This window comes from Filicampus tigris, chromosome 11 (assembly GCF_054856515.1).
Source record: "Filicampus tigris isolate MCC_2025a chromosome 11, RoL_Ftig_1.0, whole genome shotgun sequence".
Taxonomy (NCBI): Eukaryota; Metazoa; Chordata; class Actinopteri; order Syngnathiformes; family Syngnathidae; genus Filicampus; species Filicampus tigris.
In genome coordinates this window covers 20195001-20220893 of record NC_141227.1, presented here as the reverse complement: position 1 = coordinate 20220893, position 25893 = coordinate 20195001, and the positions used below count along the sequence as shown (strand labels likewise).

General features: G+C 42.1%; 1 protein-coding gene across 3 annotated transcripts in view; it reads right to left on the bottom strand.

Annotated features, from left to right (window-relative positions):
• The window catches only part of LOC147140077 (uncharacterized), a 104244-nt gene continuing 78351 nt past the window's right edge, over positions 1-25893 (bottom strand). For 2 of the 3 annotated variants that reach the window (XM_086044726.1, XM_086044727.1), the window contains 9 exons: positions 23325-23402; positions 16043-16132; positions 14108-14251; positions 10008-11033; positions 7847-8062; positions 2788-2871; positions 1629-1733; positions 1518-1554; positions 1-91 (listed from right to left, as the gene is read on the bottom strand). Coding sequence is in view for 1 of the 3 variants with exons in the window: in XM_086044725.1 (XP_085900851.1) it covers positions 8024-8062; positions 14108-14251; positions 16043-16132; positions 23325-23402 (351 nt within the window). In the remaining 2 variants the exon portion in view is untranslated. The remainder of the gene's footprint in view (positions 92-1517; positions 1555-1628; positions 1734-2787; positions 2872-7846; positions 8063-10007; positions 11034-14107; positions 14252-16042; positions 16133-23324; positions 23403-25893) is intronic. The other variant, XM_086044725.1, reaches the window with a different exon arrangement.

Below are 25893 nucleotides of genomic sequence, written 5' to 3'. Positions count from 1 at the left end.
GTTATATTCCCACTTATAGCAAAGACATTTATCCAGTTCTCTGTCTCCTGTGGCTCCTCACTGAGGTCTATGGGGGTCCTGAGCATAATGCCTGTGAATAAAAAATATCCGCGCGAATGCATGTATGCATGACAAACTAATAAATCCGGCATGTCACTATAAACAACACACAAGGCAGTGCACACTCACTTTATTGCAGTTTTTATGCAGTCTAAAGTGGAGCGGACTTTTCTTATGTCCCCTGGAGCAGTCGTACGTTTAACTCCAGCATAATATTTCAGTCATTCTCGTATTGTTTAAAAATGTCTTTTGTCCTCGGCAGCCTTATTTTAATTTCAGCTCTCCGCATGCCTCCGTTTGGAATGTGCAGGCCGGCGTGGGCCGGTGGCCCACACCCCATCTCGGTGGTGAGGGTGGGTAGAGGGAGGGGGGGGGGGTTGTTGGGGGGGGGGAGAAAACGCCACCCCTGCAGAGACCATTTTGAAATCTGTGAGGATTTCTGTGCCATCTGGACCCGCTGCCAGTCTGCCCCAGATAGTAAGGGTTGGCAACGGTACCCGACGGTGCAATATGGCTCTCTCTTTAATGAACTACTAACTGTCCCCCGTTTTAATTGATGTGACATTTGAGCCATTTATCTCTGACATTTCAATGAAGGATGATTCTCAGCCTTGCCATTTACTTTTTTGGTGCTATTTTCTAAGAGCCATTTGCATTTTTCTTGCTCGAAAAAACTGCTTTTTTGTCTCTCATTAGCTAATTAGAGAGCAACATGCACAATTAATAAAAATGAACATAGCCTAGTTTGATATAGGCTTGATGAGGGATCATCAGGAAATGGCTCTTTTCTTTATGTCCATCAGACGTGATGTGAAGGGCCGCCTCTGCTGAAAGGTGACTGGAAGACGCCCTGTGACCTTTTAGCCGCATACCAACATGCAGCCTCCAGTGTGGCACAACTTATGTTCCCAGCATGGGGAGAATCAGGCCCAATTAATCAGCATATGATTGCAGTAAGCAGCCCCCTCTGCTGGAGCCTGGGAGCCACACGCTTTGAAATCATTAGGAATGCTCTTCTTGGTTGGCCAGGAAAATTACCATATGTGGCAGAAACAATTCATGGCCCATTTTTGATTTGATGAAGAATTTTTTTTTTTTTTAGAAAGCAAATTAGATTTTTTTTTTTTTTAATGGAATAAAATAGAGGGCAGCATGTATGTAGCAAGCACATAGCTCAAATGCATGACAAATTGCACACACTGTAAAGACAATTACAGGAGGTCCTCTAAAGTCATGAAGTCATACACAATTTGCAAGGTCAAACTGCAAACCTAAATGTATCTTTTTTCATTGTATCGTTTGACGGAAATGTATTATAGCAGAGGTGAAGAAAAGTGAGGTTATGAGAGCATAGCAATTGAAATGCAACTGCTCAACTGCAATTGAAATGCAACATGGCTGCTCAGTGCAATGTAGCTAAACTGTCAAAAAAGGGGAATTAATGTGAAGAGACTCACCTCTCAGACACACAGTTGTCCTGCAGCACATCTGGCCCTGTAAACAATGTATAGGTTTTCACTTTTAATGTTGGGCAGCACGGTGGACTAGCTAGCGGTTAGCATGTTTACCTGGGTTGAGACGTCCTGGGTTTGAATCTCGACTGCACGCTTCTTTTGTGGAATTTACATATTTGTCCCCTGCGCACGTTGGATTTCTCCGGTTACTTCAGCTTCCTACCACGTTACAAAAACACACGTTAGAAGAATCTCTTCAGGACTTTAATTTGATTTGTACTTTATTCTTTGTTTAACCAGGAAAGGCAATAAAGAACTACTTCACATTTACAATGCCAACCTGGAGGCAATTTACGGTGCAGTCTCTTAGTCTCTTGCCCTTGGACACTTCGACAGCAGACAGTCAGAGCCGGGGATCGAACTTGGGCCGCTCTACCAACTGAGCCACGGCCGCCCAATGTAAAATGTGAGTATGAATGGCTACTTGTCTATAAGTGCCTTGCAACGAGGAGGCACCCGCGACCCTGATAAGGACAAGCACTATAGAAAACGGATGACGTGATGGAATAATAAGCTTTGTAGTATTTGACTTTGAAATTCAAATTAATTAACACAATTACAGCAGATGGGTCCCATCTGTCCACCCATTAAATAATTTGTTTGTACAGTAACCATCATTTGTCTTTCACTACAGGAACTTGTGTTTGACTGTACGCGCCGTCACAAACAGCCGTAAGTACGTACGTGTGAATGGCAACAAGCCGTATATCAAAGAGTCCAATTGTTTTCCGTAAAGCAAGCACATTTAAAGGTTTTTTAAGATATCCTTTCAAAACAGGACTCCAGTGATGACGACGGTTCCTTTGATTGTGAGCCGCATCATTGCCAAGGTGTGGTGCCTGTCTGGGTTGATCTCTTTTGTTTGAGACTCGCAGAGCTGCTTTTCCTGCACAGTTTCCTCACTATTTTTGTTTGTGTCAAGTGCTGATGGACTTATAGCTCGCCCGGTTTCCTTTTAGCATATGCCGCCAGATGTTTGCGACAATAACAACCCCCGGCTTTTTTTTTTTTTTTTGTCATATATTGATAAAAATGGCTTTATTGGCACCTTTGTCCAACCTGCAGTGTGTGATTGTGAGAGCTCCGTCATGTGTCCTGTTCCTTTTTCCTGTGACTTCTAAAGCTTGGTAGATACATACCAGTATTTAAGAAAGTAAAACATTTTTGAAATGTGATTCCCCACATGACCAAAAAAAAAAGTCACTGTGCTTACCGTTTTGTGTGTGGATGACTAGAGATGTCCAGCGCACCACACCACACATTTTTCACGATATTTCCACCAACGATTGCGAGGTTTCTGCGCCCAACAAGATGATTGTTATAATACAGTACCAAGACTGACCTGTGAGAGGCAGCATGCTACTACAGAAAACAAACGAAGAAGAAAAAGTAGTCATCAAAGAAGACATAGAAGATGCTAGGCTAGCTGTTAGGTAATCTTGTTGCTTGCTATGTGATTGCAAACACTTTTCTCGTCATTTTTATTGCGTGAATGACGTCGCAATTGTGGAGTACACATGTCGGCCGAACTCAGTGTTTACCACACACAAGAATTTGCAATCGTGAACATTAAAGAGATTTAACATTTACCATTGTCAACATCTACACTTTTTTCCGAGCAGATCTGGGCGAAGAAAAGAATTGCTCAGGAGAACCTTTTAAAGTAGAAGCCAACTTAAACATATTTTTTTCAAGAATATGTTCCCAGCAGGCCCACTGGTTGAAACACGGCATTCTGATTAATTTTGCGTTCGTGGAATATAAGTTAAGCAGCAAAATGCACTCGTTTTCAGCCATCTCTGGGGGCGGCCATTTTATCACTTCTGTCGACTGAAAATGACATCACAACTGCTCACAACGACCAATCACGGGAGACCTGTTCTCTGAATCTGCGCCGCGATTGGTCGTTGTGAGCAGTTGTGATGTCATTTTCAGTGGACAGAAGACAAAATGGCCGCCCCCCCCACAGATGGCTAAAAACGAGTGGATTAATTAACACTTATTCCACAAACGCAATATTTATCAGAATGCCCTGTTTCAAATAGTGGGCTTGCATAGAACACATTCTTGAAACAAAATGTTTGCGTTGACTTTCCCCCTTTAAAGACTTCTGGTGACTATTAGGGCGTGTTCCCCACAAAATCTGGCTCTCATGTTGCCTCGGTTGGAGGAGTTGAGGCCATCTGATAAAGTCCTGACAGCTTGAGCTAGCCATGCTGTATTAGCTAATGCGGCTCTCTGGGCCTCACACTGCACATCTGGGGCTTTTCTGGCATCTACCAAGTGTACAATAGCTGTTATGCCCTCTGAATCCAACCTGTAAAACCACAACGTTTGTTCCTTCCTTTTACTTGGACACTTTCCTCCCCGAGTCCTCTCTAAAGAATTAGCCTGATGGCCACAAAGAGGCGGCACATTTCCCGCGTCCGCCCCCAGTGTCCACTTACTTAGCGCGCCTGTGTCCCTCCATGTCTGATGTGATTTTTGTCTGCACTATTTTTTATTTTTTTTTTCTTACTGTTGACACACGCTGCTATGAATGCGCGAGCACTTTTGCAAATGAAGAGGCTTGAACTCCTGACAGGCGGTGTCTCCGACGCCATGACACACTGGCCCGCACATGCTGCGCGGCATAATGATGACATTAGGATCCAGTGATAATATCAGGACGCACTTCAGATAAATGACTGATAAACCAGGGGTTGTGCCTCTCGTATTACACGCTTGACAGAGCAGCTAATCAGTGTCCAAGTGACTGCTATTACATAAATCATGAGCTCGACTTTGATGCATATTCCATCCGCGTTCCCTATTCATCACGTCATCTGAGGCGGGTGCGGCGGGTGGGGGTTTTTCTCGCTGGTTGACTGGCTGCCGGGCCAACACACATTTTAAAAGCACATTATGTTTTCATTAGAATTTGATATGATCCATTCCAGTGTTGATTTGATTTTATGCGCTCGGGTCATCTGATAGGAAGCTGCCATGGAAAAGGGGAGAGGGGGGGGGGGGGGGGATGGGGTGGGCTGGGGGGTGTATTGTTACACTGTGTAAGCATATTTCACATTTACAGTAAAGGTGCGTTTTAATTGCATCACATTATGGATTTATTGGGAATATACCTTCTTAGCGGTGGACATAAAACAGCTGAGGTGAGGGTTTTCTTTTGTTTGCTTTTGGCAATAAAAAAAAAAAAAAAAAAGCCGTCATCGAGAGACAGATACTGAAGTTAGCCACCGTGTATATGTTTTATCCTGGACTATTGGGGTCAGAAGATGTGAAGGTGGGGGTGTTAATTTAATCCCCATTCTTACCCAGAGCATGGCCACGCTCTCTAAGGAGCTTTATCTCTGACAACTGTGTCAAATTAGAGCGACCACGAGCCCCTCATAAAGAATATGTCTGTCAGGCTACATTGTTCCTGCCCCGTGAAATATACGGCCGGGGGAGACAAAAATAGAAGATAACGTCGTCGTCGTCCCACCGTTGGACTCCCGACATGATGAAATAATCTTCCAGCCATGCGATCCTGTCAGCGAGACAAACCGCTAATAAAAGTGACGTCGCGACGCGCGTTAACGCCGTAGTCGCTCAATAAATACGGCTGTATTATATTGCCAATTATATCATCTTGTATGCTAATAAAATGCTTGAACAGAATTATTTAGAGAGCTTTATAAGCTGCTAATTCATTGTAATTCTGCCGGGCCGTATGTAATTGATGGGAGTGTAACATTCCATTAGGCATGGTACATAACTCCAGGTCAGTCTACTATGATAAGTGCCCGTCATTTATCTCGGCGCTATCATAGCTGTCCCGCAGTCAAACATGTAAAACAACTCTTAATGTTCTCGCCCAGTCCCCTTTGGGTGTTCCACCCTGTTATCTCCGTCTCTTTAATTCTACGGGGACTTCCTTGGGAGACAACATTTTCACAGACCTTTTGACCCAAACCATATTTTCCATTTGAATGGTCCGACTAGTGAATATTTACAAGCGTGTTTAATATATAATAGAGCTCATCTGTGAGGATCAGGAGCCATTTTCTGCTCAGTCAGCTCGGCGTTGGCCTTGGCCCCCGTTCGCTCGAGGTAATATTGACCCCTTTTAAAAACCAAATGACCTACGCCTCATTTAGGCCAAGTAGTATGCATGCGCCTTTTTTTGTACAAGTCCTGGGGGCATACATGTTTATAACAAGGAAGCACTGGCTGTCTCCAATGTAAACATCTTAGCACTGTAATATTGTATCAGCACAGTCCCAGAAGGTGCCAGATTTAATAATGTGGGTGGATTATATAAGAGAGAGAAATAAAGTAGTAATTTGAAATTGTTTGGGGACCTTTTGTGTCAGTGGTTATAGAGGCTAGGGGACAATTCCCCTCCCTCAGGCCACTGTTAAAAAGGCAATGACTTTTCTTGTACACGCGCAGCATTTTGGAATCTACATGCATTAGTGGCACCACAGGCTTTTATCACGCGATTAGTAATGCATAATACATTTGATTCTATTATCTTGCAATGAATGAAGACGAGTGAAAGGAAGACCTGGATGAATAGGACGGTGCCACGGAATATATATTTAATAGTCAAACCGAGCTTGTTTCTTTCTTTTCTTTTTTTTTTTTTTTTTCCTTTCTTGCTTGTACAACAACGAGCTTTTTAATCTCTTTCTTGCCCATGAAAGTCCCAGTAATTGCTATATTTCCTTTTTTGTTTCAAGGACCTTTGATGATCCCTTGGCTTGCATCAGAGGGCAAAGTCATTAGTGGAGAAATGAGCTCAAGTGAGGAGGAAGAGATTGCCGGGCTCCCAGCGTGATTGGGAACTTTGCTTCTTTGCCTTGCATCCTCATTTAGAATGCACACACGCAAAGTGATCGGGACAATGAAATAATATGCACTTATTTATTTTCCAGCCTTCACGTGGAAACCGAGCTTGGAAAAATACACTGGGCCCACCTTCGATAAACGTCGACCACAAAAAACATAGAATAATAATTAAGTGTGCACCCCCCCACGCCAAATTTTGCAATCACGATTTAATATGCGATCCATTTTTGCAAGGTCCTCTTTCCGTGTATTTATTTTTAACAAATACAAATTTTGGGGTCTTACGGGTTAGCGTGGTGCGAAAATAGAGGCAAATGAACCACGAATTAATATTAAAGACAGTTTATTGATTGTAGCTAGTATAATCAGAATCATTAACTTACTAAACACTTTGACTTGCAGTCTTTTAAGGCTCCACAAACTTTTTAGAAAGAAATGATAGTTATTCAAATAACTAAAGCCCGCCGACTAACCAAAATTAAGCGTTTTTTTAATTAATTTTTTTCCCCAAATTGTGGCTTTTGCAATTTAAAAATCACTTTCTATTACATTTCGACGTCAATTTGAATTCAATTAATTGCTCGGCTCTACCTGTAGCGCAGAGAGGAGCTGCATTGCACAAAAGTGGGAATGTGATAACATTGCTGCAGTCGTGTTGTTCTGCGAGGTTGGCGGGGCGGGGGGGAGGGAGGGGGGTGTGGTGGAGGCAGATTGGCTGCATGCGCAAAACATGTGAAATATGAAATGCTGTCACTCAAGCGGCGGTGCGCACTCTGTTGCGGTTGGGTGACAGTGTTGCTTTCATGTAAATCACAGGCATTAGAAATAAAAGACGGGCCTGTTGACTCGTTTCATGCTGGGAATCGGCGGCCCAGCATGTGTTGCTCTGTCTGCGCTCCACTCTCCTGTGGAACCGCTGTCCCCTGGGCCCCCCACCCCCACCCATCCCAACACTGCTCCCTGGGGTGCACTGCATATAATTACCCACAATCCACCCTGAAACAGCTCTCATTTACAGTAATCAACAGTCTGCACTTCAAAAGATTCATGTGGCATCAAATAGAGGGAGCCGGCGTGTGTTTGTACAAATTATGATTACTACCTCACAGTTACCTATGCACACTGGAGCTGATGACGATGTTAACTAAGGAGACCGAGCGAGATTTCAGCATGTGTGTTTTGGGCCTATTAAGGTCATGTTTTCCAACATTAGGCACGCATTAGATAAATCTCACAGCACACCACCAGTCAAAAATGTCACAAAAAGACTGAAGCGACCAGTTTTACTATAGTTGAGCACAAAGCTGATATAAAACTGATTTGTTCAAGGAATGGTGTCACAAAAAAATAGATATTTTAAATCCCAAAAACAAACAACACGTTTTGGGAAGTAATCCCCCTGGAGTCTAACACACTTTTCCCAGCCTTCTCTGCCTCACCTTAGTGCCCCCCTGGAGGGATTCCTCTGGGATCCCCTCTATGCCCCCTTGAGGTTGCCCTAGCGCGGTGATGTTCTTCTTGGACAGGAACTGTCAGATGCTCAATGCGAGGAGGCATGTTGTCATGGGGATGCCACAATGCCACAGCTTTTGCTTCTTCTCACACACTGAACAAAATCAACGCTGCAGGATCTCATACACGTGCTGATTGATCATCTGGACCGCAATGAATACAAAAATGTGGGGTTAATAAGTCCCGGAATTTTTCTGACACACCTTGTATAAGAATAAACACAAATTTGTAAATCAATTCAACATATATATATATATATATATATATATATTTTTTTTAAGTGAAACTAGATAATTTCCCACAACACACTAATGTGCAGCGACACAGTGGTTGGGAACCTTTGTATTAAGGGCTGATGAGGACAGCACTGATGTGCTGCTATACACTGATAACTTCAAAAGCAGTTCAATAAGAGGTCTGAACAAGAGCAGCAGACAGAGTGGGTGGAGGCGTGGGGTATGAGGGAGGTTGTGGTGGTGGGGGGTTTGAGGCTCATCAAGGGCTTTAATTTACATGACTAACAAATTCACACACACACGCACACAAAAAAGCAAGTGAAGAAATGCAAGCTCATTTTGATCACTTGGCAGAGCTGATGGTGGTCCGTGTGATAATGGTCATTATCATAAACTGGAGCCATCATTAGGCTTGATTTCAGATAATGGTCAGCGTGCAAATACAGAGAGGGGCCCTCTCGCCATTAAAGGCATATTAAATGAATTAACTCACATCCAGTGTACTGTGCTGTTGCCCGGGACAATAATAACACGCTTCTCATGTGAAGTCATTTCTCTTCAAAGCCCCCCCCCCCACCCCAAACTCCCATTTACATTCATAACAATTTGCATTGCGAGCCCCATACAAAAGTATTCTCATTATCTCGGTTAAAAAAACAAAAAACAAACAAAAAAAAAAACACCTGACCTGCTCCTCCAAGGCAAACATTTGCCGTATATTGTTTACACACAATACAACATTTGGGTGAGTATTTCCAGATGGCGCTTTGTGTATGTTAATTTAGTCATTACGCTGCTTACATGACGTAAACATATAAAACATATGTGCTGCTAAACGGGCATAATTGTACAGCTAGTAAATAACGCCGCTCTAATGTTGTGTCAAAGCCGCTGTAATTACGCAGAACAAAATACAAGCGGAGACGTGTAAATTGCTTTACGTGTATTGCTACAGATTGTCTTCAAGTTTTTTTTTTTTTTATGGTGACACTATAGAGTGGCCGTTTTGTTTAGATGAGCGGATAAAAGTAACAGTATAGCGCGGCGGCACTGTAGTAAATCCCAGCTTCATATGATTCATTTCGTGGGCCAACTACAGAAGAAAAGGGAGAATAGAGAATACAGGTTTCCGTAGAAATGAATTTAAATTTCAGACATGCAAAATCAAACCAATAATTGATCTTTAAACATTCAGAGCACAATTAAACGATGTACTTGCTTCTTGCTGATGCTTGTTTTGGTTTTTACATTTGTAAATGTCAAGTGAAAGTGTCAAAAGAAGTTTAACTGCTGTATGTTATTATTATTATTATTTGTTTATTTTTTAATTCTGTATGGTGCAATGGGAAGGTGACTGTGTGTGCCTGGGAGGTGAGTCTCATTAAGACCACATTCTGCACTACAGTATAGTAACATGTTTGGATGTCACATACGAATGTAAAAAAAGGTCAGCAAATGGAGCAATTAAGCGTACTATAATTAGGGCCGGACGATTAAATTGGGTTATGTTAGCTCTTTCTTTTACAATCTGCAGAAAAACGGCAGATTTTTGCCAAAAGATAATGACAAAAAAATTGCCTATTTTTGTAGATTTTTTTCACTGTGATGTAGTCAAGCAAATACTAATGGACAAAAAAAAAAAAAACAGTCACATGTTCTGCCTGTTCCATTCTCTTGATTGTTGTATGCATTACGGGATAAAAAAAGAAGTAACTTTCTTCATTAAATCGTTTTTTTTTTGTTTTTTTAAATGAATCGGTCAATTAACCGGTTATAATAATTGTGTTCTGCCAAATATCAGGATTGGCATGAGCCTAAAAAATCCACATTGGTCAGTTCCTAACTATCATACCTTTGCATGTGGGCAAGGAGAGCCACAGTCGCTGATGCACTTTCAGCCGATTATCGAACCATAGGCGAACACTTGCAAGGCGCTGTTGTCGGCCGCAGACCAACCAGCCAGCTCAACTCAACTCAGCTCAGCTCCTGATGTCACTCACTAGGCCACATCCCTTAAAGGCACACATCTAACACAAGGATACTACAATGCAAACGGTAATTACACTTGATTAAACCAGTTTAATCCTAACCATTAATCCACGCCTGCATCCATTTTATATACTGCTTATTCTCATTAGGGCAGTGCTTCAAAAGTATTTTCTGTTACGCCCTCCCCAGGAAGAAGGAAACATATCACGCCCACCCAACTCTCTGCCGTGACTATTAATAGTATAATTTATCTATAAAATTGTTTAAAAAAAACACAGTATGTATGAATGTAAGAATGCATTTTGGGGGGTGGGTCTGGGATGTATTAAATTCAATTAATCGTAATTGATCTGACTATTTCTGTGAGTTGGGGGCCATCAAAAATACACCCCAAAAAAAGTCAAAGGAAAAATCTGCTTAGTTTGCTTTGCGATAACGGTTCGTCCTTGCAAGTCTCGTACGACTTTATGGCATTCGACTTCATAACACCCCCTTGTAATTATTGCAATTTGTCATGCATTTTAGCTATACGTATGCTTGGCTTTGAACACATCCCAGACCCCTCAGCGTGTTATAAATGGACAAGCGAGAGTATGTCCAAATGTACATTACATACCTCAGTGATTCTCTAATTCAAAGATTCGTCTCCCATTTACCTCTTGGCAAAGAAGAAAAAAAAAGAGCCTGCCGCGTGCCCCCACGGAGGCCAGCGTCAGACATGACATGCTCTGCTCTCCAGTGGGAAGAGAGCACAGCCTCCTCTCCTCCACAGAAGCTGCCTCTGACCCTCTGGCACTGCTGGGCCTCATCATTGCCGCTCCATTAGGGATGCGGGAGCAGGTCTCCGAACGGGCACGGCTGCACCACATTACTCCTGCTGGCAGCTCCCCTAGTGGCCGGGTCATGTCATGGCGTGGGTGCCCTGTGAGTGAGCTTGTAGCAGCTCTGCCCTTGACACGCCCCTCCCCAGCCCCCTTTTACCATCCCCTCCGCCCCCTCCTCCGCAGACCGTCCGGATGGGGCACTGGGGGTGCCAGCTGGTGCCAGCTGCGAGGGGAGATATCCAAGGTGGCGGACACCTGTCCTAACGCGCAGCCCCCACGGCTCCCACAATGCATCTGGTGCGGCCCCGCAGACCCATCGTGGGGAAATGAGGCGCTAACCTTGAGGAGAAATGCTCCCAGCGTCGCATTAAGAGAGGCCCTAATTGCCGCGCGCTCGCACTGCCAAATGGCATTAGGAAGTGCTGTCGTTTACTTTAACATAATGGCTCAGCGGGTTTTTTTGGCCAAACTTGCGAGGCTTCTCCGAAGTGTAGCACCGCTGCGGCCACCGGTCACGCGCGACCCGCGAAGGACTCCGGGAACATAACGATTTCTGAGGACGACGTTTCCAAAGTCATTTGAGACTTTGAGACCATTCAAAGGCGAAATGGGCCATAAGAATATAGCGCGCCAGTGGCGGGTGGCGCATTTGAGACCTGAGCCTTCGCTGGGGACTTACTCGACTTAATCTCGCCACTATCACGTCGCAATGATGGAAACCGTCAGTACTGTATAAAAACATACAGTCACCTACATCATTGGGAACAGAGCAGAATCAATATTTAGTTTAGTTTTTATGACTTTTATTTGTATTCTTTGTGGGTGTGGGGGTGTATTTCTTGTTTGCAAGATTAAAAAAAAAATATATCATGGTACCTATTGTGCAGTAAAAGCTCAACAGAAATATTTAAAAAACATTTCGAAACAACCATCCACAAGTCAAATACTGATACTGTATAACCGTCCATAGATTTGGAAGTACAAAAAGTGCAGTGACTTATATTGCATCACAACACGGAAATAATGCGAGGTTGGTCTCGCTTTCCATCCCTTGTTTGCTAAATTGGCAACTTCTTAAGTGGATTTGTGGCTTGATACCCACAACAAACACATCAACTTGCTTCAACTTGTCGCCTCAGCGTAACGTTATTTGGTGCAGTGTCTGGAAGTTGGTCAAAGTTTGTAGACGGAAACGCAAACGAAAGCTTGTTTAAAATGAGAGGCGGACTGGTCTATAGGTGATTACTATTTGTTCCGGCCGGTCAAAAAGGCGGATGGATGGAGGGCGGAAGGATGACCCGGCGATAAACGGACCGGGAAATTTTAGTAAAGTGCCCAGCTCTGGTAAATAGTAGTTTTAGCTAGTTTCTTAATTTTCTTTTTTTTTTAAGCATTTTCATTTTTATTTTATTGCATTAAGAAACCAGCTAAGGGGAACAGATTTGCTCTGACCAACAAGGACACACGCACACTAACCAACCAAGTTCCTGATGTTGATTTCTTTACATTCTATTTAAATTTGTTTTATTATGGTTTTATACAGTACAGTTCCATATTTCTGTATTAAACACGTAATAAAAAATATATCATCACTGTCCAATTTTGGAAGAAAAAAATAATTTTCACATTCATGTGATGTCTGTAACACGGAAACACTATTCACGTAAAAATAAGAAAATTGGAAAAAATGGACAAAGGTGCTTTTCACAGGATGGATTATGACAAAATCATTAATTGAAATTGTGAGAATTGAGTGATATCCCACTAAATAGCATTACGAACTTGGTCGTGGAACAAATTAAATTTGTAAGTCAAGGTACCATTAAATATTTGAAGCCACATAGGCCAACGCTGCTGATTCTGAACGCCCTGGGCAGATTAGTTCGGCAGCACATTCTGATTGGAAATCTGATTGGACAAAAAAAAAACAAAATCCGCTAGAAGCTGTTCAGCCATGTTACAAAATGCAACAAATAGACTGTTGGGAATTAATTCGTAAAATTTCACGAAACAAATATCAGACCTAAGGTTGTGAATTTCAGTCAGCGCTGGCCCCCGACGGCTCACCACTGGCATGTAAATAGCAGCCATTTGCGAAACAGCGAGTGCATTAACTCTACAAGCCGGTTGAGTGATTGTATTATTCATTCGCTTTTGTATCGGACTCTCGGCTTTGTCGTTTCAAAGAAATACTAGCGCGGTCCACTCAGTGTGATTAAATTAAACAAACGCGCTCATTACATTATGCATACTGTATTAAGAATAGCCCTGACCGGTCTGCAGCCGTGCGGCGGGCCCCGCCGAGAACGATCACATGTTTTGCCGCTGTACTAGATTTTGGGGCAGCCATTAGCGGTACAAAAATCACCTTTGATTTAATGAAAGGTCCTCATTTGCTTACCGGCGCCGCTCACTTACGGGCACATGGTTAAATTAGGCGCCCCCCCCCCTTCTCCCCACCAACTAACCTACCCCCCTCCACTCTTGTCTTTGCCTCTGTTGGAAGGAGACACCGTCCCCTCTCGTGCAGTATAATGCCGTGATGATCCTATGATGTGGTGTTTCAAGTCTGCAGGACTGTCAGGACTCCACTGCAAGGTGCTTCTAATTGCAGATACACCTCAGCACTTGAAAGTAATGAATGTGAGCGCGGGCAAACCTCTAAGGATCAAACGCTAGTAATACATCATCAGTTCTGAAAAGGGTAATTCGTTTCCCTTCGCCAAGCAAAATATTAGAAGTTCAGATAGGGGTTTTATTATTAATTTATTCCCAACCCCCCCACCCCCTTCCCTCAATACATGTTTTTGTAATTGAAGAGCTATGAATAAAGTAAGCCATATATCTTAGCCAGCCACAACGCGTCCGTTGACTAGACATGGGATTTGACTGTGTAAATATTGTTTGTAGCAAGTCGCAACAAGGATGATTCTTCCTCAAACACACTTTGGTGATGTGTTTGATTGGATTTTGAGCCGTGTATTTCCCAAGACCGCAGCTAATCATATTTTATTATGTCTCATCCCAGATTTATGGAGTCATTTTGTGTACTTCGGCAAGTCCTTCTTGTTTTGTTCGGATAAAGACTGGCGCTGTCGGCGGCTCTTAAAATGAAGTGTTTTGTGTTAAATGGACTGACCTTTTTCTTATTCCCCAATCCTGCGAGGTATTTGCAGCGTTTTCCGGTTCCCACGCGCCGCATACAAACAGCAAATGTGATTGCTGAACTTTGCTGCTTCACCGGATCCCTCCGAACAGCAGAGGTGGCAAAAGTACTCGCGCTCTGCAGTCAAGTAGAAGAACAGATACTGTTGAGTGGGGGAAAAAAAAAAAACGTGTGAGAGTATAATGTTTTCCTGTACTTTAGTAAAAGTTAAAAAGTAGAGACTACAATGTCTCGTTAGATAGAATTTTTTGCTGCTCCTACTGAGAAAAAGTGGCAGACGGTGCATTTTGGACCAGGGTCTTCAGTCGCGACTTAATGCCGCCACTGTCACGTTGTCATTTTATAAAATAATGTGCACAAGTGTAAGTAGAAATGGCACTACAGAAAAAAGAAACGTTTTGCGTATTTGGGAATAAATACAATGATTACTAAAGCAAGAAACGTAATGTAGTTAAACCTTTATCTTCCAATACATACCCCAAAAACTCTACACTACAGTATAGAAGCTCACAAAAATGTATTTAATAACATGACAAAAGCTTTAAATAAAATATATGGCACTAATGAGAGATTCTTATTATTTATAGACAACATCTATTCTCCTTGACTCATCGAAGCTACATACTGTAGCTGTCACTGTGTCAGAGCTCAGCTAGCTTGTTGTTGTTGCTCTGGAAGTGCCCAATAAATCCTTTGCAGGGTTGAAACGTTCCACGTGTGGGGTTGACCGAGCTATCATCACATTGTCCAGTTTTGCTTGAAAAGTTCGACTTGAAAATGAATCTTTATTCATGTCAGAAATCCGTCCTCCTCTGTGACCGACTGAGCACATCGCAGGACTATTTAGCTCGACCCATCAAAGGAGTAACATAAACTACAATTTTGAAAGGACTGTATACCAAAATAAATACATTTAAAATGAACTCCAAAAGCTCATGAATATCAATTGACAAAGACGAAAAATGGAGGTCATTTTTGCAAAAAATAGTGTTAGTTGTCTAAATGTAAGCTATAGCTTTAGTCATTTTTCATTTTTTTCCAAAGCGTTTTCGTTTGTATTCATTTCATTAACGAACATCTTTTTTCTATTGCACTTATTTCATTACTTTTCGTCAACTATAATAACCTTGGTCCTGTGTAGTTGAGATACCTGAAAAAAAAAAATCGACTTAAGTACCGCTACGCAGTATTGCACTTTGCTACTTGCCGCCACTGCCGAAAAGTATCGCCTCGCAATGGTGCCACGGGGACTCCGTCAAAACAGCTTCGGCGGTTCACCAGAAGTCAGGCCTCTTATTGCCGCGTGACCTTTCGCGGCCACCGAGCTGTTGACCCCGGGAGCGGCGGGGTAAGGAGTTCAAAGCCCAGCTGTCCGCGTGTGATCTGCTCGTCCGGGCCACGGTGGCATGCCGCGGGGCCGCTTCCCCCTCCCCGCCGCCACAAAAAGCCGGCCCCGCTCTCAAACCGAGATTGGGATATGCTTTGCACCTTCAATGGTGCTCTAAACTGCACACACTCAGTGGAGCGCGGCGTTGTTTGTGTGTTGGCGGGATGTAATTTACGGCCCCGCGTTGAAGGCGTTGCGCAGGGACCGGCGTCGCGGCTGCTCGCGGCATCTGCTCGCGCGGCCGCTGAGGAGCCGGCATAACAATGTGCCATTCACGGGCCAGATGATGTCCAACTGTGATGCGGGGGCTTGGACAGGAAGGGCAGGAGAAGGGCAAAAGAGACAGGTGAGCCTGATGGACTTTTGCAACTTCCAAGTATACGATCTGTCTTTTTTATGGGACCAAAAATTGGGACTACATACCAGAAAAACGACGCTCTTTTGTCAGGTCCTACATTATGAGGACACAGATAAAGGCAGCGCAGTCGTTAAGAGGTTTGAATTCTGAAATGTGTTTTCACCGTGTACTTAGTCCGGTTGTTTTTCCTTGCAATTGGGTGGTGACCGGTCCAGGGTGGAGTCTGCCTCTCGCCCAAAATCAGCAGGGATAGCTTCCCGCAACAGGATAAGAGGGAGAGAAAAATATGAATGGAGACAGAGGGACGGGATTATGAACGGTTAAAGAATAGCAGTCAACAAAATATTGAAGCTTCTGCTAGAAATCAAAACACATGTCAGGAAAACCCTAGAAGAGCTGAACTTTATTTGGGGTCACTTTAAATGGTCACATTTGCTATTATAGTTTTGACAGTTTGGATTTCGCTTCGATTTTTTTTTTTTATTCACTTAAATCTTTAGAGCAGGTTGATTAGTTTTTATTTTTGTAAAAAATGCTTAATTTTAGTTAAGTTTTTAGTAGTTTTAGTATTATTTTGAGTTTTTTTTTAAATTTATAGCATACTTGTCAAGTGCAAGATAAATAAAAGGCCGCTAAGTATTGTGTAATAAAGTTACATGACAGTTTGAACTACTTTCTCTGCAGATGTACAAAACTCCAAATTATGAAAAAATATTGGGGGGAAAAAAGTCAGTGAATATGCAAATCCTCGGGTGCCGAACTGTGAATATGTTGGGGTCGATTGTAGTTTTAAGTTGTGATATTACTGATCACCACTAGATGGCAGACATCTTAGTTGTACTTACACTGGGTCTTATACGGCCCTGCTATCAAACGTGAGCAGGCGTAATTTTTTTGTGGATTTTTTGCGGATTGATATGCAGTACAAACATAATACCTCACTAATATAAACATTTCGAATGAGTACATTTTTGTGAAAAAATGTACATAAATGAATGAATTCTTGCACTTAACGTTGGGTTCTTGTTCAGCGGTTTTGTGCCATCCTTGAAGGGTAATTTTCATGCAGGACAGTGCCTCTCATATCATTGAAGACTTTCAATTGGCCATTGGTGTAAATGTGAGTGTGAATGATTGTCACAGATTTACTCGGGAACATCACATTCGCGCAAACATGTCAGATTCCGAGCTCAGATTCTGCCTTTTTGAGAGTTGTTCAAAAAAAAAGCATCAATTTCATCTGTCATCCATCTGTACTCTCATATCGCTAAAATCATCATAGAGAAGAAGTAAGTCAAAAACAATACAATCTTGAAAACTATTCTTCAGGAGGAATTATTACATCTCAGCGTTGAGTTCACTCCCATAATCAATTCCTTGTTATTCCAGGGAAGAGGCACAAATCAGAGCGATGCGGTATGCACTTAAGGCCAGGTCTCAGCGCCCTGTCATGTGCACTGCTCAGTTAGGAGGTGACTAACCCCTCGGGGGAGGAGAGAGAGTGCTGGGGGGTCCGAGGTGTAAAAACCGAGCAAACTGCGGGCTGATAAATGAGGCTCTTCCGAGCTGCATATGGTATGTGTTTTAAAAGCGCCTCCCCTTCGGCCCTCCTCGTGGCCAGCCATCCTTCATGAGCAGTTCAGGGGCCCTCGCCTGCGCGCGGGGGCCCGGGCTTTGTTGCCAAGACAGGCCCCCTGCATGGGCCGCATATGGGACTATATGATGCCGAGGCTGTTAGGGGAGCCCCTCACATCGGGTCATTGTTAATTTACACTGACTTTGTAAGCTATTAGTTTGACAAAGAAAGCGGTTTGTCACTCCGGATATGTACACCTGCTACCTGAGAATAACAGAAGTAAAATTGCATAGCGGAGGAAGTCAAAAGGCGCGCTATTAAGTGACAGCCTGTCTGACAGTTTGCTAATGTGAAAGCCAGGCAACATATAGCAACAAAGTCCATCTTGGGGGCCATTTGTGGCCCGCTGCAGATGGTTTAATTGGCCTATTGCATATTCCGAAAATAAAGACACCTGGGCTGTTTGAAGTTGAATGTTTGTAGACGAATGCTGCAAGATGTGACTCTTTTTTTTTTTTAGCTTAAAAAATAGATCGTAATACTAATACAATGGTGCAAAATAGCCACTGTGCAATTGTATACTTTATAAAAACGTACAGTATTAACATAATTCAATAGAATGTAAAGAAGTTAACAGTTTGTGCATCGCGATTTAATGCGCATTGGCCATAATAAATACACAAAGAAGACTAAGCTCAGTAAGTTGCAGTGATATTAGTCATTTTTCACTGAGGATAAAGAATATATAGCTGTGCTGTATTGTTATGCTGTCTGTCTACATGTGTCGCTGCACTGCTTGTGTTTAAATAACTGGTCATTGAAGTGTTGTAACTGCCACAATATCGACGCTAGTATTGTTAGTCCGATGGTGTTTCTCATTGTGTTAGCATTTAGCTAGTGGACTTTCGCAAGGCAAAGTTATGTGTTTTAGTTAAATACACAACGTGTAATTCTCTTAGTTTGATGTTGTTTTTAGCATACACTTCAACTGGGAGTGAAAAGAAACAGCTTGAAGCCTCGTTTTGGAAGAATTGTTAACTGCTGCTTGTTGTGAAGTTTGCGATGGCTTGTATCACGAAAATAATCCCAAATCGGATTATCGATAAAGTGCACTTAAACTAACTTTTTGTGAGCTGAGATTCAGAGTTGTTTTTTCTTTCACGTTGAACTACTGGGCATCTGTTGACCCACAATATAGTGAATTGGATTTTAGCGTGTTTCCGAAAAACAAGGTGAAGTGGCCCTCCTCTTTCCTCCATTTTTCTGAATGTGATCCTAAGTGGAAAATGTTCGTCTCTGATACAGATTTTAAAGACAAAGTGAATCCAGAGGTTTGTTCTTAAGTACATTATACCTGTTTGAAGAAAACTGCTGAAAACAGATACAAGCCGGTGGCTTATTCTGACTAGGCCAAAGTCTGTTAGCTCATGAGCTAGCTGGCTAGCGCCTCTCGCCGTGGCGTGCATCGGTTGGGATATATTCCAGCCACTGGAAGATTTTGTCAGATATATTTTCGATGCTAGATGAAGTACCAGTTTAGTGGGAGTGGTTTGGGCCCGTGACATTTCAAAGCAGAGATAAGCGTCATTTGAAATACTTGACGTTCTTTTTGATGATTCAAATTCGGCAGGGTTGTTATGAACACTCTTCCCTGCGGTGTGTCGAATTTACAAGACATTTATTTTCACTTTACACAGACTTTAACAGTTGTTCCACAGCAGCTACAAGAAGGCCCGCCCATAAACAGTGCTGCTGCGTTTATAGTAAATTTCAACATGTGACAATACCTCTCATAGATTGATTTAAGTATCGCTCATTTCCACACTGGCCTTTATTGGCCCGCCGTTCTGTTCGCTCGTCTTTCAACCAGCACGCCGGACACACATGCCCCCCGGTTATTCCACTGGACCTATCCCCACCTCCCCTTATAATAGCAAGTGGCTCGCGCAGCCTTTCCAACGTATACTACTCATTGTTTACTGTACATGCAGGTCCAGAGTAATAATAAATAAGGAGCGTGTGTGCCGTGCCAACATGATTGATTACGACAGGGAGGCAAGGTCAGGATGGAGGAACAGGCTAGGGCTGTCCGACTCATTGAGTTAACACTGTATCCGTATTGTATGAATGTCACCAGCGATCCTGTGATTTATTACTACAGCCACTGCTCAATTCTGCTTTTCTGCCTCCCCCCGCACCCCCCACCGCCCGCACACCTCCGCCGCCTCGCTTTTGCTTCCTGACCGAGATACGGCGAGTAAAGCAAAGTGTTGACAAAAATTCTGCATGTCAGCACGCGGGTTACGTCTTCACGTGGAATATTTATTCTTATTTCTATCAAATTAGGGGGTTGTTTCCCCCCCCCGCCCCCAGCTCTCACCCGCCGCACACTTCTTGGCAAATGTAATGCGATCCAGTGCAAGAATTGCATCAGAAATTTTCCAACATTAAAAGGATGAATAATATGTATGATGCTCAGCTCTGATTGGCAACAATGTGTTTATTATCGGGCTTCGCAGTAGCAGCACTGCATCATCTTGAGGTTTTTCATATTTTTGCTCCTCTCAATCCGAACAAAGGAAGCAAAATGTTAGCAGCAAGATACGACGCAATTCTCATCAGCTACAACCACAATAATATGTATATACTGTACTCTTATGCCTTAAATGATTATGACCCTGATCAAATATTGAAGAAAGGTAATTGGAATTTTAAATGTTTTTTCAAAGGGAGTTTTTTGTTTGTTGTTAAATGGAAAGTGGAAATGACTAAATACTGTTTTGATCCTCTAGCACAGTATTTGTTACTCTCAGAGAAAGATTGACATTATTACATATACACAATTACCCCTGCATTTTCGTGTATAATTTTAATAACAAACATGAAATCAGAAGTCATTATGGCAAGCAGTTTTTTTCAAGCATGCAACTTTTGCTCAATTAATGTTAAGATGGGCGCTGGTGAAAAAAAAATGATTGTATTGTCTATTAAAGTCATGAAAACCAGCCATTTCATTCATCATTCATTTCATTTTTGGCCAAAATGAAAATGCAAATGCATTTAACAAGAAACCTGAAGTACTTAATTTGCTTGAGGGACCTCCCATAAAATGATGTGGTGAGCCAGATATGGCCCCTCGGCCTCCAGTTTTGATGCCGGTGCTCTGGCATAATCTAGATTTAAAACATTCAAACTACAGTGCTTGAAAAGAGTACAAAAAACAATTTTGTCTTTTTGCTCAACTTTTAACAACAATATTACAACATTTTTGTTAGTCCAAAAGCTTTTTCTAAAATGTGTACCGTGGCTCAATAAAGATTGGGAAACACTGCAGTAGGTGATGTACAGTAACTTAGAGGGGGAAAAAAAAAATGTCAACTGAATTGTTTATTTGCTTGAATAACACCAGACCCACAGCCACACACACATACATTAAAAAAAAAAAAGTCATTGTCACTTCCAACAATATATACTGAAGTAGTCTTTCCCTTGCAGAGGATCTAACCTTTCGTCTCGGACTGAATACACAATGCCCCTCTGGACCTGTGGACTGCTCACTCTTTAGTGCATGTCAAAAAGACACCAGTCTGGACTATTTCCTCTGGGAGGCGGGTAAGCAAGCGCCACGCTCTGTCAGTTAGCGTAAAATGTTTCAGACTGAAGATGGATGGAGACGACGTGTCACTACGGCTCAAGCGGGCTTTCACCGCTGCCATGGCCGTGTCCTGGTCACATCAAGCCAAGCGACCGCATCGCTACGACCTGTCCTTCCTTTTGAGTTAGCATACGCACGGCGTGACACAGCCTGTGGACTTCACTCACTCAGGAGGGCAGGGAAAGCATAATACGGCTATCATGAATGAAAGTGAAGGAGTGTTTTTTTTAATTTTTTTTTATTGTTGTTTCTCGTTAGCTGGCAGGATTACACAAAACTATTATGTTCATTAAACACAAAGCCATTAATAGGCTTGATTTTACACTGAGGTCTAAGGGGCACAGTTCTGAATTAATCTCAAGTATTTATGAAATAAAAATAATAACAAAGGTAACTGGAACATTAATGAGGTAAACATTTAAAAACATTTTTTGCTTCAAAGTAAACACTCTCTCAAATGCGGGTGCTGGGTTGACCGTCCTGCAATTTTATAGATTTCTTTGGTGTCTAGTAACGCATTTTTCCCCCTTTAGTTTGTGATGTAATTTCATTTTTGCCCACTAGGTGGCGGCAAAATATTGTGTTTAACATTGTATACATTTGAAAGAAGCGAAAACAACGTATTTCAACATCAACCTCAATTTTGCTGAAGAGATTAGAAAGAGATTACAGAGTGTCTCAATTCTCTCTCATCCTGCATTTTACGCCTACAGAAAGTGAAGGCTGTCAGTTTATTTTACAATGTCCATCCGTGGGCATGATTATTGATGTATATTCTGAGATGATGAAATAAGTTTGTGAGTTTGAGAATAAAAAAGGGATTTGTTTACTGTAATCACTGTCACACCGGTTGTACAATATTTTTCTCATATCCATTGGTCTTCTGATTCTCTCAATATAGTAAATGTTTTTGAATGTGTTTGTATTTTTTCCAAGTGTGATAAAAGACCATTTGCCACTTTTTGGCATAATGTTATAAAAACTCGCCTTAATTGGGAGTATTTAAACAGGGTATTTTTATTTGGTGGATTTCACTTACTGTGCAGGGGTGGTCTGAAACGATGGAGTAGGATTTACTGTCCTTTAATTCACATTGTGCTGCTACTTCTAGTGTGCACGTCTTAGCCACCAGGAAGCAGTATGATACATACAGACATTAAAAAAGTACATTTGATGATGAACCATGAAGAAGAACGCCACAAATGAGCTGAAATAGCATTTATATACCAGTTGTTTAAAGGTTAATAACCTCTGCGATAGCAATGCTAGTTTCTTTAGCCTTTCTGTGGTCTTTTGCATAATGACCTCGCAATAAGATAATAAGAAAATGAGAAAACTAAGTTACGTGGTTTGGTAAATACATACCATGTAAATCCATTTATTTTATGTTTAGTTTTACAATATTCAATTGGGAGTGGCAATAATAAAAGCTTGAAGCAAGAACACTTGATGTCTTTTTTTAAGAGCGTGTATGTACATCAAACTCATATCGACAAGCTATATCCAACTGCATTGCTCTGCGCCCGTACAGACGAAGAAAGGTCAAACAGTCATCTGAGAATTACGTTATTCTATTATACAATAGTGAGTGACTTTTTTTTTTGTAGTTTGCACTCAACAAATACTGCATGTCATTAAATTAAAAACTAACACTAAAACCAATTAAACTAAAAGAAGCATTTTTGAAAAAAACAAAACCGTAATAAAGACTAACAAACTTGCTCTAAAAAAATAATTAAAACTAAAAGTAAAAAATAAAAGCAAAAACAAAATATAAAGTATTACAAAAAAAAATCTCAAACTATTAAAAAACTCTGCGTGACGCATATCCCAATTGTGCCTTTGGGAGAACAACAAAACATTGTAATTGTGTCATTTGAGCCTTGAGTACCTTTAAGAGAACCGCATTATTTTGCGTTTTCGCTTCTTTTGTCATTATGTCCAAGTGAAAACATACAGACACCTTTTAGGTCAAACAATCTGTGCCATTATGTTCCAACTCTGATTTACAATAACGACAACTGAAATACTCTGTAGCCGTGTTAAACTGGTCATAACACCAAACCGACACAAAACAATGTTTCAAGTGACATTTTACCACTCTTAACAGTCACACTCAAACAGCCCCACGTTGATATAAATTCATAGGATGTAACCCACGCGAGAACAGGCGAAACTAACCACGGAAATAAAACTCAAGATAAAACTACTCACCGCTTTTGATGACTTCTGATGGCCTATACGGGATTGTTGAAAGCAAGTCGACTTCATGCGTCGGCCTTGATAAAACGTCTGCAATTGTAAGAAGAAGTTAACCTCGGTGCATGAAAATGAAAAAAAACAATAAAGAAATTTACCAAAGAATCGAGACGCTCATACCAGCGTTCCATTTCGTGTTGGAACTTCAATGGCGAGGACATTGACAGGTTCCAGTGCACTATTCTAATGTCAACATGTTTCAGCGTGTTGCATTCAAAATATTACAACGTCCTGGGTTGGAATGGCAATTCGACTAAACTAAATATTAGTCCAGCGATTCACAAGAAAGCTAAATCTTTTCAGTTTATAAAGTAAATGTTTGAGTTTGACACTTGTATTTTTTTAAACGGCCTTTTATTCCCTTTTCTGTACTTTCTGCGAAGGAATAACAAATCTAATGCATTTTACATCATGTTTTGATTTGGAGTAGAATGTGCAGTGTTCCCAATGCGTTTGCGAGGATAGAAATAACAGCAACGGTACAATAAGGATTTGCACACTTTTTAGACACAAAGCTATTATTCTTAACACAAAAAGCGCGCTCAATTCACGCTGTACTTACTTTTGTTCGTTTGCTAGTGTCACATTTGTAGCCTAAAGGTGTTTTTCATGCAAATATTTACTGTGATTGACTTTACTACTTTATTCGCGTAGGTTAGTGATAGACTCGGGCGAAATGTGATGTGCCTAAAGCAATCCAAATGTATTTTTAGAGCACATTTAAAAAAAACAAAAACACAGCATTGACCAGTGTGCTGTGTAATGAATTCATAAGACTGCAAAAACTAGAGTACAAAACCAATAGAACACGGTATACTGTCAAATCAATAAAACACTAAATACCATGAAAAGAAATGAATACATAAAACAGAGATGGTAACGCTTTATGTATAGACTACCGTGATAGTCAATACATGCAACATGAAGTCAAATGTTAAATATGTGTGGATTTTTTGTGTTGAACGTACTTCTTTTAAACTGATTATTATTCAAAATGTTTGTTTCCTATGAGTACAAGTCACTTTGATTATTGACTTTCTCAGTCAACAATGCATCAATGCATTAACCTGAAAGGCAGCGCAGGTGTTCTTTTTTTTTTTTTTTTTATAAAGGTGTACAATAAGTTTGTTGGCCCTTACTGGAGGTCAAATTTTACTTCTCCTGTGAAAGGAAAAAAAAAAAAAACATCTTTCAGTGTCAGTACCTCCAAAAATGTGACTGTATTCTCAAAAGGCAAAAGATTATAAATAAAACAAACCGCACGTAGAGAAAAAAAAAAAAAGACACGGCCGGTCTGCGGAGACGAGACCTTGACACGGAAAGTCTCGGAGTCGCGACCTCTTCATTTGACCTCGGCCGATATGTTTCCACAGGCAATTCCATAACTCTCCGGCCAACATTTAAAATGCTTCCTGTTTGCCAGGAAGTTCCACATCACTCTGTGGGAGCAGCCTCGGCGGCAGCAGCTCGACCGTGCGAAACGGCCCGCCGCGCACTACGCGCAGAGTTAATTTATATCATGTCTCATCGCCTCTTTTTGTGGACGACTGCACGCACACGTGCGCGCAATCGGGCGGGGTGGGGGGGGGACGAGCGGCTCGGCTTCCTCCCGCCGCTACGCGCACATGTGCCGCAAACGCAACGTGCATTGCCGTAAACGCGAGCGCGTGTCTGCGTGTGTGATGAGTTATTTTTCTCACACACTCCCTCTCTCTGTCTCTTACCCACTCACTCACTATTTCACAGTGTTGTTATTGGAATGTGTGCGCGGGTGCGCGCGCACGCACGTGTGTGTGTGTGTGTGTGTGTGCTGGTGCGGACTGTGAAACTGATGAATGACCAAGCATGGCAGATTCATAGTCCGGATCCTGGTGCAGCTGGAGAGGAAACTAATGGCAAGCTGGGACTGAGGAGGTCTCAGAGCTAATACCTGTCTCTTCCATCAGGAGACCTAGGGGCATTTTTTTACACCCAGCCAAATAAGAGCCAAACACACACACACCCTCCACACACTCACACACCACCAGCACTTCTACTTTTAACACCTTCCAACTCTTACGCACCCCCTTCCCGCCATGATAAATGCCCAAATCTACACATGTACGCATGCATGCACACACAAGCACTCAAGCCCGCAAACATGCAGCAACATAAAGACGGACAAACACCCGGGCGTGCACCCCCCCCCCCCTGCTCCCTGTCTGAGCAGCCTCAAAAACTTGCTTTAATAGTGAAGCGGCGGGCATCAGCTGCCGGAGAGTAAATGTGCATCAAAAAGACAAGGATGGGCACTTTACTGGACATTGCCTTTTGCTCCCTGCTGATCAGACGCCAAAGTCCCTGCATTTGTACAGGGTGAGGCGGGGGTGTGGTGGGGCGGGGTTCACTCATGCAGATTTAATTTTGCCCGTGGAAAATGTTGCGGTTCGCACCTATTTCCCCCGGCAACCAGGTTTAATAGTGAACCTCTCGATACGGAGGTAAGGTTTCGAGTGACATTTTTAACATTCTTAACAGCCATACG